At 42.7% G+C, this 13,722-nt stretch overlaps 1 protein-coding gene and 1 long non-coding RNA gene across 3 annotated transcripts in view; both read left to right on the top strand.

The window, feature by feature from the left end:
- LOC306975367 overlaps nucleotides 1-13,722 on the top strand; it is a 251,708-nt gene that overhangs the window by 44,031 nt on the left and 193,955 nt on the right. The window lies entirely within an intron of this gene.
- pak5 (p21 protein (Cdc42/Rac)-activated kinase 5) overlaps nucleotides 1-13,722 on the top strand; it is a 144,785-nt gene that overhangs the window by 99,789 nt on the left and 31,274 nt on the right. For both annotated transcript variants that reach the window (XM_079572706.1, XM_079572707.1), the window contains one exon: nucleotides 11,882-12,724. In XM_079572706.1, the coding sequence (XP_079428832.1) occupies nucleotides 11,882-12,724 (843 nt within the window). The remainder of the gene's footprint in view (nucleotides 1-11,881; nucleotides 12,725-13,722) is intronic.

Genomic DNA, 13,722 nt, shown 5'->3' with positions numbered 1-13,722 from the left:
ACACTAAAGAAACAATATCTGACAGCTGAAGATTTGGCTAAAGCGGAGCAGTGCATAATTCGGTTTGAGCAGCATCACAGGTTTGAATCTGAGATTTCGTTACTCAGAGCCACAAAGAACATCTCAAAGGAGAGCAAGCTCTATAAGTTGGATCCATTACTGGACAATGGAGTACTCAGAGTTGGTGGCCGTCTGACGAAAGCTGCTTTGCCACTGGAAATTAAACATCCTGCCATCCTGTGTAAAGACATGCATGTGGCAACATTAATTCTGCGCCATATTCACCATCAACTAGGCCATGCAGGAAGAAACCACATGGTGTCCAGGCTGAGGCAAAAATACTGGATAATTAATGCAAACTCTGCTGCCAGAAGAATTCTGTCTGAATGTGTCACCTGTCGAAGAAACAGAGGAAAGTTAATTGAACAAAAAATGGCTGATTTGCCTATGGAGAGAGTGAGACCAGATAATGCTCCGTTCACAGATATTGGAGTAGACTATTTTGGTCCATTTGATGTCAAAAAAGGTCGGACCCTGTTGAAAAGATATGGGGTCATTTTCACTTGTTTGACCAGCCGTGCAGTCCATTTAGAAGTCGCATACACTCTGGATGCTGATTCTTGCATCAATGCAATAAGAAGATTTGTATGCAGACGTGGCCCAGTCTCCTCCATCAGATCAGACAACGGCACAAATTTTGTGGGAGCCAATAGAGAGCTCAAAGAAAGCCTTGTTGCATTAAATCAGGAAAAAATTCAAGGCGCTATGGCCATCTTAAATGACAGACCTCTCACACCAGTCTCTAATGATCCAGATGATTTTGAAGCCCTCACGCCAAATCATATCTTAACACTAAAGGGCAAACCCGTCATGCCTCCTGGACTTTTTGAAAAACAGGATTTATACCTGAGGAAAAGGTGGAGACAGGTACAATATATGGCTGAAATATTCTGGAAAAGATGGATCGAAGAATACTTGCCCATCATGCAAGAGAGACAGAAGTGGATAAGGCCGAGAAGAAATATCTGTCCTGGAGACATAGTGCTGCTTGCAGACGCCACTGCCCCCAGAGGACGTTGGCAGATGGGGAGAGTCTTGGCCGTTAACATGGATGCTCGTGGCCTGGTCCGTTCTGTGCAGCTGAAGACTAAAACCAGTGTACTGGACCGGCCTGTGACCAAGCTCTGCCTGCTGCTGGAAGCTGCTATGGACTAAAACTCTATCTGTCTTACCTCCCACTGCTCTATCTTGCTTTCTATCCTGTCACTAATGTATATTTTTGCAGTCAGAAGAAAAAGAAGAAAAACTTAAGGATAATGCATCTCACATAATATATGACTGACATGGCCGTTAGAATAGCTCCTTTTGATTAATGAACCAGTAATTGTGATTGAATGCACAATTAGGGGCCGGAGTGTAGGAGCTATTTGTCAGTTTTTTGATTTAAAGCTAAAATGTCACTTTTTGTTTATTAGTTGCACATCAGTATGTTTTCTTTTTTGTTATGTAGTTTTCAATATGCTAAGTTAAGTCTAATTTGCTTACTTTTTGTTTTATTTTACTTGGTTAGTCTTTATTGCGCACCTAGGGGATATAGGGGAGTAGCGCACATTGTCCAACACGCACCTGGGTGGGCTAATGGTTTTTTACCAGTCACGTCGGAGAGGCAGCAAGTAGGCCTTTACATGAAGTCTTGCTGTTTGCCGTCCAAATCTGGAAAATAAACCCTCTTTTTGAAACTTTAAGTTTGTTTGGACATTGCTCTCTTTTGAATGCTGCGTAAACCAAAAACCCAGGGTGCGTCTGAAGTGTTTATTTGAAGTTTTCTTATGTCGCAGTTTAAGTTTAAGTTTTGTTGACAAATACTCACTACACAGTATATATATATATATATATATATATATATATATATATATATATATATATATATATATATATATATATATATATATATATATATATATATATATATATATATATATATATATATATATATATATATATTAATTGATATATAACATTATCCACATTTATTCATGAGAGGTATAGTGATAACAGATTGATTGATGCTCATGGTAACAAGATATCATTCTGAGTTGAGGTTCTTCTTCTAAATTTGACTTGCTGCCTCCTGTAGAAACCCTATAAGGCCACTGTACCATTGCCTCCTGTCTGAGGGTGAGAAATATTGGCTGTGATCCGACCTGCACACCCCCGGGTCCCGCAGACGTACAGGTCATACGAGAGCACCAGGGTGATCATCCTCGAAGCTCTCCCATCCATTTTGACTGGATTTTACTGCGTCTTTCACCCCATAAACCCTCGATACGGCGCCATCGATCTGCCCGCATGTCTTAAGATGATAGTGAATGTTAAATTTCAAAACCTGAAATATCAATTCCGAGGAACCAAAGCACGATCCGCCCGCTTTAGAGTCAGACCTGCACATACGAGGCCTACTGTATTTGAAACAGTACTTTTTGACACCGCTTTGTTCCCCCGCCCCTCCCCTCCGCTCTCCTGTGCTTACCTTGAGCGTGCCGAGCGGCGGGAGTAGATCTATTACAGCTTATCAGTAAAGGACAGGCCAACGCGGCTCGCACGGTGAAATATGGCCGCTGTCAGAAGCAGGCGCCGCCCCCTCGCCGCGCGGGGAGGACAGCGCGGAGGGGAGGGCTCTCCGGAAACTAATATAATCTCTCTAATTCAAATTAATGGGGAGATTTCGGGGCTTGATGCCGTCCGCTTGACAGTGATTTGGCACACTATTAACCTTGCCGCTCCCGCCGTCACCTTTGGGGCCTCGGCTTCCTCTTCCTCCTCGCCGTAAACTGGCGAGCGGCTATTGATTATGAACCCGCGGGAGATGATAAGGTTTTTTTTATTGGATAACACGCTCCCTCCCCGGCAATTGAGTTAGCGCCGGATCACCCGAGGAACATGAAGTGGCCCGACCGCGACCTTTTGGTGAATTCAGAAATGCCGATTGTCAATAACTGATAGGGATTTTACGGTTTATAGGCTGAAGATTAATTGTAGAAAGGGGATAATGTATGAAACACATTACTAAATCATTTCAACACAAGTGTAGCCAATTTCTTTTTTCTGCCGATTGTGTCTGAACAAGACTTTAACCTCTTAACCCCCGCCTTAACCAAGCACATTTTCTCCATGAAAATATGCTGTCCCCAAATCTAAAAGCTTTTTTGATTGGAGAGTTCACAGCCTATAGGTCTTATTTGAAAGCTAAGACTGCGTTGTTATTGCGGTGTCACTTTAGTTGCTTTTTTTTTGTCCCATTTTCTCGCTTTATTGTCCCGTTTTTGCTGTTTTTTTGTCCATTTTTTCTGTTTTTTGTTTAAAAAAATCTGTTTTTTGTCCATTTATTGCTGCTTTTTAGTAAATTTTTTGCTACTTCTTAGTCAATTTTTTTATCCTTTTTTGTCTCGTTTTTGCTGTTTTTTTGTAAATTTTTTCTGTTTTTTGTTTAAAAAAATCTGTTTTTTGTCCATTTATTGCTGCTTTTTTGTCAATTTTTTGCTGCGTTTTTGGCCAGTCTTTTTTGACATATTTTTGTTGCATTTTTGTAACTTTTTTGTTGCGTTTTCATACTCATCTACGTTTATCGCTATTTTGGCGCTTATTAAGATGTGCCCGGTTCTGGTGGGAGTTAAGAGATTAAAAAAGGGGACAAGGGGAAAGAAAAGTTGAAAAAACGTGACCAAAATTGAACTTTTAAACATCATCGCCTTGTGTGTTTTATGCTGTGTTAGCAAAACTGCAATATAGTCAAATGCCACCTCAGTGATTTTTGCAGAGACTAACAATGATGCTTTCATGGTAGATTGGGGATATATTGTGCAGCTGTAGGCAGTATTTCTGTATTGGTTTACTACATTTTCCCCTGAATAAAACATAAGAAAGGTGCAAAAGGAACATTTCTATTGCTGATTATGACCAGTGTTGCCACAGATTGCTTGAAAAAGTAATCTGATTACAGATTCCTGATTACACCTTAGTTACTTTACTGATTTATGCTGGTACTATTATTTTAAAAGTAACTAAGTTTGATTACAGTTGCTAAAATTGCTGTGAAAACACTGTATTTTTATTCAGTGCAATTTTCTTTTTAATCGGAACCCCAGGAAGACTAGCAGCCACCATGGTGGAAGCTAATGGGGATTCCAAAATAAATAAACAAATAAAGAAAACAAATTACTTTATCAGTTACATCAGTGGTTCCCAAAATGGGGTCCGGGGCCCGATGGGGGGCCTCAGAGGCACTACAGGGGGGCCCCCAAAGCTTGTCAGCAAAACAAGTTCATTTTGATTGGAAAAATGCATTTATCTAGACAAATGCACCAGTTTAAACCAGTATTTAGCCTACTGTCATTACTAGATGTACTTTTTATGTAATTTCAGCTGTAAAATTATAAATTATCCTTTGAATGGAGTAAACTATTATGATTTGGGGGGCCCCGAGAGATTTTCTGATCAATAAGGGGTCTGCGATGGCCCGGACTTTGGGAATGGCTGAGTTACATTAATCAGCTGCTGACATCACCTCTCCCACCTCAATATGCAAATGACAACTGGTTTTGAGAATTCTCACGTTATTGGAAGTGCATTTTAACAGTAACATCAACAATGCTGTCATAGGTTCAGAATAGTGACATATTTCCATCTCTCTCCACTCTTATTGTCTACGTTTATGTCCTGAGTCATCTTTATGCTAAACATATGACTTGTTGCAGACGTTCAATAGTTGTAGTAGTACTAGTAGTAGTAGTAGTAGTAGTAGTAACTCCCAGTGTCTTGGAAAATTTTATCTGATTACTGGACTGGCAGAATTAATGCGTTAGATTACTCTTAACTAAAAAAGTAGTCTGATTAGAGTACCTTGTTACTGGCACTGTTCATGTGTAATATCTTGAAGCAAGAATATTTGGCTTTGTCTCTATCACTTTCGGTTCTCTCATCTCTCATCCAAAAACAGTTATGCTTGGAGCCACTCACCTCTCTTTGAGTAATTGAGTAATCTTTGAATCTTCACCAGAGGCTTAAGGGAACAGGCCACCGTTTTTCCATACTGAGATATGTTCTTACCTGATCTTAGATGAGTTGATGTGTACCTGTCTGGTCTTTGTGCTTGTGGAAGCGCTTCTAACTTCACTCTGTTTGGAGCTATAGGAATACACTAGGAGAGGCCAAATACTAACAACATCTTTGGTCTTTTTGCGTGACTGAGGGCACGCACAATGACCAATGAGGTACACATCAACTCGTCTAAGCTGAGGTAAGAACATATCTCAGTATGGGAAAAATGGTGGCCTGTTCCTTTAAAGGTTCTACGCATCCAGGAAACGCCTTCCTTTCGATCTCTTGCTTGGCTTAATCCTTTGTGTCACAAAGTAAAAACACTCGCCATAGCTTCACTGCAGCCACATGAGCCTTGCGGACATTTTCTACGATTTTCTGAGATTATTACCACATACCTGCCATTTACTATAAATTACAATAATACACTGTTGAGTTTATAATCCGCTGAACCAAGAGATTTTGATTTTCCCCGGCAAATAAACCTAATGCGTTCCTTTATGGCCTCGCTGGCGTGTGAATCCGGCGGCGCCGCTTGATGGATTCCCTTTCGCCTCTTGTTCAGGAGTCCATCGGTGCCGCAGCCTTGGCCTCTGCACTGCACTTCCCTCACTGCGTTTATTGGCCATTTGACTTCAGCGTTCCAGTCCGGGGCCCCCGCTGCTGCCTGTGGCCCGCACGCCGAGGGCAGCCGGCGGAGTGTTAAGGAGAAGGTGGAGGGTGGGAGAATGTGTCAGGGGAACTCGAGCTCCTTGAGGACACCTGGGAGAACCTGCAGACTCTCGGTTGGACGCGGCGTTGTGTCGACAAGAGCGTTTTTCTGGTGGTCCCTCAAAGCCGTGTCAGCACTCTGTATGCGCTATAAAGGGGGTCTTCTGTCCACGTGTGACAGCCCGCGGCACTGACAGGCGACATTCTGACAGACAGGTCCGTCACAGCGAGGAGTGACTGCTGATTTAACAAGATCACGCCTCGGCAAACTCTGACGGAGAGATGGAGCCGCTCTGACAACTGCTCCAGTCTCGATCCTTCCCCTGCTTGCATCGCCTTCATTTCTGAGGCTTCTATTGCTAATGTTGCTACCTGTTTTCATTTCTTTTTCTTTTTAGGCTAGTTTTAAAGGAGCAGGCCACCGTTTTTCCATACTGAGATATGTTCTTACCTGAGCTTAGACGAGTTGATGCGTACCTGTCTGGTCTTTGTGCGTGTGGAAGAGCGTGGTAGCTTCCAACATCACCCCCGTTTGGAGCCACAGGAATACATTGGGAGAGGCTAAATGCTAACAACATCTAGTCAATCTAAATGTATGCTAACAGCTGCAAAGATGGCGGATCTCCATGGTAACTGTGGAATTTCCCGAACTCTATAGTGGCGTATTTCCAGGCTAAGTGTAATCAGTATTTCTCTCTCCTCTCTCTTTGTCTACGTTTATGTCGTGAGTCGTCTTTAGGCTGAAACTGTGATTTGTTGCATAATGTTAAGTCACTTCATGAGGCACAAGGACAAATAAGTATATATTTATATAGGAAAATGACAGAATAGTAACTCACATAGACTTGGAAAAGTAACTTTAACCTGATTACATGGTCAGGAAAAAGTAACGCGTTTGATTACTCTTTACTGAAAAAAGTTGTCAGATTAGAGCATCACTGATTTTACATAATATATTGACAAATTAGGGAGGAGCTCGGAGTAGAGTCGCTGCTCCTTCAAGTCGAACGGAGCCAGCTGAGGTGGCTAGGACATCTGTTTCGGATGCCTCCTGATCGCCTCCCTTGGGAGGTGTTCCAGGCATGTCCTATTGGGAGGAGGCCTCGTGGAAGACCCAGGACACGCTGGTGGGACTATGTCTCCGAGCTGGCCTGGTATCGTCTCGGGTCCCCCCAGAACAGCTGGAGGAGGTGTGCGTGGATCGGGAAGTCTGGGCATCTCTGCTGAGACTGCTGCCCCCGCGACCCTGTCCCGGATAAAGCGGAAGACAGTGGATGGTTGGATAAACAAATGAAATCCCTTGTTGCTTATAATCCAAGGATTATTGTTGTGTCCTAAACCAAACCAGTTGAGAACCACATTTGACATTTGAATCATAGTTTTAGTCATCCTTTAGTCTGTGACTAAAGTTATGATGAAACATTTAAGTCAACAAAAATAACAGTGGTTGCTCTATCTTGGCGTTTTTTCTCCCCATTTCACAACTATTACTACAACAACAACTTGCTGAGTATTGATAGTACAACAACAACAATGGATATTTTCAGATGATATAGAAATTACTGTTTACAAGAATTTACAATATCAAGAACATCTACAAAGATAAAGGAATCTGTCATATAAAGAGTATGACAGACACCCTTTATATGACAGATTTTTCAGCAGTTTTGTAGTTTTTCTTTTTTTCATGTCAAATATCAATGAGCTACTATCATTTTTTTTCACTTACGACTGATACTCCTACACTACTCCCACTACAAAGATCCTTTTTCTGTTAAATCCCTTGTTTTTCGTAGTAAATTTGCTTTTGTTGTTGTTTATCATTGTGGGATTTATCTTTTGTCATCAATGAATCGACTAAAACTCCTGATCCAAGCACTTCTGCTTAACCCAAATCCACTTCCAAAAAAATGACTGTGGGTTTTCCGAGCTCCTAATGACCTTTTAATAAGCAGTAATTGTAATACCCTCTGCAGATAATGGACAATAAATAGCCTCCTCCCACTGCGGTGATACTAAACGCTGCTCTCGCGCTGGATTTGTTCTGTGGAGGTGGTTCGTGCTGGAGCAAACAGTCACGACACAGCTGTGTAAAAAGGGCTTATAGTACGAGGTAGGAGGAGGATCAGCGCTCCCCCGGCGCCGGAGCTGCTGCCGCGGATTTGTTAAGCACATGTGGGCCAGAGTATACGTGCGCGCGCTTAACTCACGAGCCACGGGGAAACCAAACATCACGACTGGCAGTGTTCAGCCCACAGAAAGATGAAAGCAATCTGCAATAAGAGCAATGAGACGGGAATTAAGCTTTCCTGCTGTGGGTTTTAATCGTAATCTCTTACACTCGTATTGCGCTTTACAAACCTGTGTGACAAGTTTCTCAGGGCGTTACACTGTAGTCATTATATTCATTCACTCCATGCTCGGTTTTGGGCACTGTTGTAGCCACAGCTGCCCTGGTGTAGACTGACAGACGTGAGGCATCAGCTCCTCTGACCTCTTCACTGGAAAAATGACTATCTTAAATGAGATAAATGGCTTCAAATTGCCTGAATAAATGTTCTTTATGTTGAATTTGAGTTGGTTTGAACTAATCTAAGATCAGATGAAGATAGTTATGCCATTGGAACAAGCAGAAATCCCACTTGAAATCAGACAAATTCACTTTTACATTTGAAAATATTTCTTTTCACTTGAAATGATACAGAATAATCTGAACTTACACAAAAAATACTTGTTCCATTGGCAATAAGAGGTTTTATCTCATCTAAGACTAGACCAAAGCTACTCAAACTTTAGATTTACTCTCTTTATTCAAGTGAGTTTATGTCATTCCGTCCTTAAAGGGACTACACGGAGTTTAAAAATGTTAAAATTATTTATTTCCCTCCCCCTACATGTTTCAACAATGTCCTAGGGTGTAGAATGAACCCAGACATATTCACCACAACTGCCTCTAAAATCCTGCCCCGTCACTCAAAAAGGTGTTAATTCGGGTCCAAAGTGCCGTCATGCACGAGCTTAATATAGAAGGTGCAGCTACACGTATGACCTGAGGTGGCAGTAATGAGCATAAAATGGCTAACTTGCATCTAGCCCCTTTAAGTTGTATAACAGACGTAAATGCGCATTACATGACGAGCACCTGTATGTTAATGAACACACATGAGGATAGTGTTTCTCTCAAACGCACTCTCATTCATCCTGACCCATTGTACATGTTTTTAGTGGTAGGGGGAAACCGGAGTTTCCGAAAGACAGGGGGAGAACTCCTTCTAGCTGTGAAGCATCAGTGCTAACCGCTGCGCCACCGAGCCACCCATCCCAATCGTCACAGTCTTCCCAATCAAGAAGACCATAAGACACACACCATATTATCTACTGTGTTGCCATAGCGATGACCATAACATTTGAATCCACTGATATGTATAACATCAAAAACTCATGGCTTTGTATATTTCCTAACGCCAGGTTTTTCCCCCCAAATGAGCTCATGTTTGGTGAAAACGATCCACATCGAAAGTCATCAAGATTTTGGGGAAAAGTGTAAAGGCTTTCGTGTGCCCAAACCCCAAAGAATTTGAGAATGAAATACGCTTGTTTGCTTTGGCCAACTAAAACTGAGCGTGAAGTACTCAGCATTGTCAAATACCAAAAAGGAATACAAGGAAAAAAAAGTGCAATTACCATAAGGATGCATTCAAACCAAGATAAATAACACACAAAGACAGTGGCCTTTATACAAATGACACAATAGCGCCCCCTTTGCCCTGGAGGGGGGGCAGATAATCACCGCTTTGAGGCTATATTTATTATAACACCGCACAGTTTTTTGATGCTGATGCGGCTGTTTGGCGAGATTATTTCTCCTTTTTTCACGATGTCTTCTAAAGAGCCTATAGTTTCAGAGCGAGATGACAGCTACGATTCCTGCGCCGGGATTTGCTGATTCCGAAACGTACTCCCGACCTACACAAATCCACACATTCTGACTAATAAAGCTCTGATCGGCCCACGGGGGGGAAATAATCTCCCGAGAGGAATTAGCTCCTTCAATAGCAGGTACCGGTGCCTTAGAACATTAAAAGTACTATACACCTGGCATCGCAGTGCACATACCATTTTGAAATTGTACTTTGTGCCAATCTGAGCCTCTGGGATTATTCGAGCAGTGACAGCACCAGCATTTGAAACGATTAGCTTTATTCTACCTGCCATAGTCTATAATAACGCATATGGAGAGAAAGGCAATGGCGCGGGACAATCCAGCGCACCACGAAGCCCGCTCTGGTTGTAGAAGTTAAAGGGAAAAAAAAAAAAGAAAAAATCTGAAGTTGCAAGGTTTGTCCATTTCTCAGGGTCTTTTTTTCCCCACGTCTGCTGTTTGAAAGCTATATTGGCGTTTCATTTGGTGCTTGTCACAAAGTCCTGAGGTACATAATGCGGTTCCTTTGTGAGCATTAATTTGTTTTTAGTCAGCTGAGCACGAATTTCAATTTATGTCAATCTTTTTTTTCCTTTTTTTTTTCTCTCAACACGATGAAATTGAGTGTTCTGTACATGGCACGGGTTACATTCATCAAACTGTCAAGCGCCGGTTTTGGCAACTTTTTTTTTTCTTCCACCAATAATGTACGTTTTATTGCTGATATTACTTTTACTGCTACCACTGCTGCTGATGCTAATACAGTACTTATTTATATGATCCAACTGGGAGGGGAAAAGGCTGGATGTTGTTCGGCTTAAAAGTGCTTTAATCAAGACAATTCATGCTGGTTTTGAGTGGACATTTTGGATTATTTTATAGATATCAAAAGTTGCTCCTGCTGAAACGAGAATTTCCCTGGAGTACAATAAAGTATTCATCTATCTATGTATATATATATCTATTTATTTATTTGTTGGCTCAATTCCAGTGTTGTTTTCCTTTCTATAAGTGTTGATCTTCGTCTTAAAAAAACTGACTGTGTTGAATAAGATAATTGGCTTAAATGCCTGAACTGAGAAGATTTATGCCAATTTGGCAAGATTGGACGATGTTAAAGCAGAACTAAGTAACTTTTGCCCCTTAGAGGCCATAAGCGCCACTGCAGATGTCGTTGCATGTTGTAGTTGTTTTACTCATTACTTGTCCGTGAGAGTAAATACTACGCTGACAGAAAAGACAAAGGGAGAGAGGAATATTGTACTTTGTGCCACAACCCAATTATACAATACAGATATTTTTTTTCACTCAAGCTTGGCTGTAAATACTGCTAAAGTTGCGCTAGCCCACAGTTAGCTTTGCCCGGTAGCCTGTTAGCTTCTTCTTTGTGATTAGTGTGTATTGGGTCTCCGGGTCGGTGTGGGTTTTTGGCCAGAGACACCGGGGGGAGAAGACCCCCCAATCATGCCATTAACACTTGTATTACCCCCGGAGGGACTACGAAAAGGATTTATTAAGGTAAACAAGTTACTTAGTTCTGCTTTAAGTTAAGATTGCCAATGGAATAAGCTTTATTTTGTGTCAAATAAGAGAAAATAAAATAACACTTGAAATGAGTCAAAAACAGTGAAAGACAAAATGGCTGAAATTGTCACTCAATTTGAATACAGTCCGACCCTACTGAAAATCAACATAAATTCTCTTAATTCAAGTACATTTTCTTAGACAAATATTTTCTTCTTAAAGTAATATTAGCAGTGGAACAAGCTTGATTTTTCTTGCCTCCAACTTGTTTTGTCTCATTTCAAGTTCATTTCACTTACTTTAAGATAATGCTATTTAAGCTAGTTCAAAACTTCAATTTGTCTTTTTTTCTTTTAAAAAAAATCTTATTTTAAGCACTTTTTAAGCCAGGTATCATTTTTAACATGGTAATTTTTGTAGTTTCCATGTAGACATTTTCAAGCCAATGTACTGCAGAAGTTGCAGGAAGTTGGTAGTATTTGTAGTTTTCAAAATAGTAGTAGTAGTAGTAGTAGTAGTAGTAGTAGTAGTAGTAGTAGTAGTAGTAGTAGTAGTAGTAGTAGTAGTAGTAGTAGTAGTAGTAGTAGTAGTAGTAGTAGTAATAATGGGCGTTTCTCTCTCTTGCAGACCATCGTACGAGGAAACAGACCGCCCAAAGACGCTTCCATTAACGGCCTGCTGGAGGAGTTTGACAACATCTCCGTGACCCGCTCCAACTCGCTCCGCAAGGAGAGCCCGCCCGGAGCGCACCAGGCCGGCGCCCCCTCCTCCAAACCCCTGCTTGGCGCCCATCCCGGCGGGCCCGAGGAGAACGGGTTCAGCCACTACTACTCGCGGTATTCCTGCGACCTCGACACGTCGGGCCGGGAGTTCGCGCTGGACCCTGGCAAACCAAGCTTTTCCATCGACGGGGAGTGGGCCGTGGGGCGGCATTACCGGTTCACCAAGCAGAACGGGCACTCCCACGCCATACGCAGCCCTTTCTACCCGGACGCCATGCCCCAAAAATCGGACTACTCCAAGCTGCCCCCGGACTACCACACGTACCTGGAGAGCAAGGGGCGCACGGCGGACGAAGTGGCATCGACTGTGGGCAGCGGGGTGGGGTCGAGCGGGTACTACCGGGCCTCCGTGGGGGGGTCATCCAGTCAGGACTACAGGGAAACCTCGGTGGGCACCCCGTCTAGGGCGTCTCTCCACAGCGAGCAGATCACCTACCCGGACAGCGACTGGAGCTACGGCGGGTTGCGGGACGACTACGACAAGAGGCCCAAAAGCTCCTACGTGACGCAAACCAGTCCCACCCCGGCGATCAGGCAGAGGTCCCGCTCCGGATCGGGGCTGCAGGAGCCCAACGTCCCGTACGCAGCCAGCGGGGCGCTAAGGAACCCCCCGCAAGCACACTCGTACAGCTCCTACACCTACCCGCGGCTGTCGGAAAGCCTCGCCAACTCGCAGACGCTCGGCAAGGTAAAAAAACAACAACAAAAAACTCTCCAATGCACTTGTGGTTTGTGGTTTTTTATGGTATTCTAATTTCAAGCAGGAGAGACTTAAAGCCACGAAATAAAGACATTGCCAACAAAAACATATGTTATAAAATAATGCTTGTGCGCTTGTGTTTTATTCTATTTCCCGGATGTGTCGCAGTGTGTGGTTTTATATTAGACACAGACAAACGAGGGCCGTGTGATGAATAGTTTATTGAATGGATCAACTTTGGTGCTTGGATGTCAGCGATGCGATGAAACAAGAGTGTGATAGATTTGTTGGGGGGAAATACTGTGCCTTACCCTGGAGCGTGTAGACAGTTTTGGTAGTGAAGAAAAAGAGATGCTGAGCAGGGCGGCATGGTGGCACAGCAGATTCCTCGGTTGGGTGTGAGTTTTGTCCTTGTGTCCGCGTGAGTTTCCCTCTGGGTCAGGTACAGTATGGTATATAGGGATTTTATACTTGCCTGGGGCTGTGCTATTCCTTACTGCATTAAAAAACAAAAATAGCAGCAGTTTTTCTGACCTTAATGTATTCCATTTCACTTTTTTTTTGTGACAGAAAACAGCAAGACAAACTTTCCAAGCCAATGTTACTACTATAAAAAGAAGTAGGAAAAACAACAATGTGATATCAGATGACAAAGTGCATCAGATTTGTTGAGCCGTGAATTTGGAGGGTGCATTGGCTTGGAAATGAAGATAAGCTTAAAGGAACAGGCCACCATTTTATATACTGAGATATGTTCTTGCCTGAGCTTAGACGAGTTGATGTGTACCTGTCTGGTCTGTGTGCGTGCCCTCAGTCTAACAACCAAAGATGTTGTTAGCACTTGGCCTCTCCCAGTGTATTCCTATAGCTCCAAACGGGGTGAAGTTAGAAGTGACCAAGCTCTTCCACGGGCACAAAGGCCAGACAGGTACACATCAACTTGTCTAAGCTCAGGTAAGAACATATCTCAGTATGGAAAAACGGTG

This window comes from Gobius niger, assembly GCF_951799975.1.
Source record: "Gobius niger genome assembly, chromosome: 15".
Classification (NCBI taxonomy): domain Eukaryota; kingdom Metazoa; phylum Chordata; class Actinopteri; order Gobiiformes; family Gobiidae; genus Gobius; species Gobius niger.
This window is presented reverse-complemented; position numbering and strand designations above follow the sequence as displayed.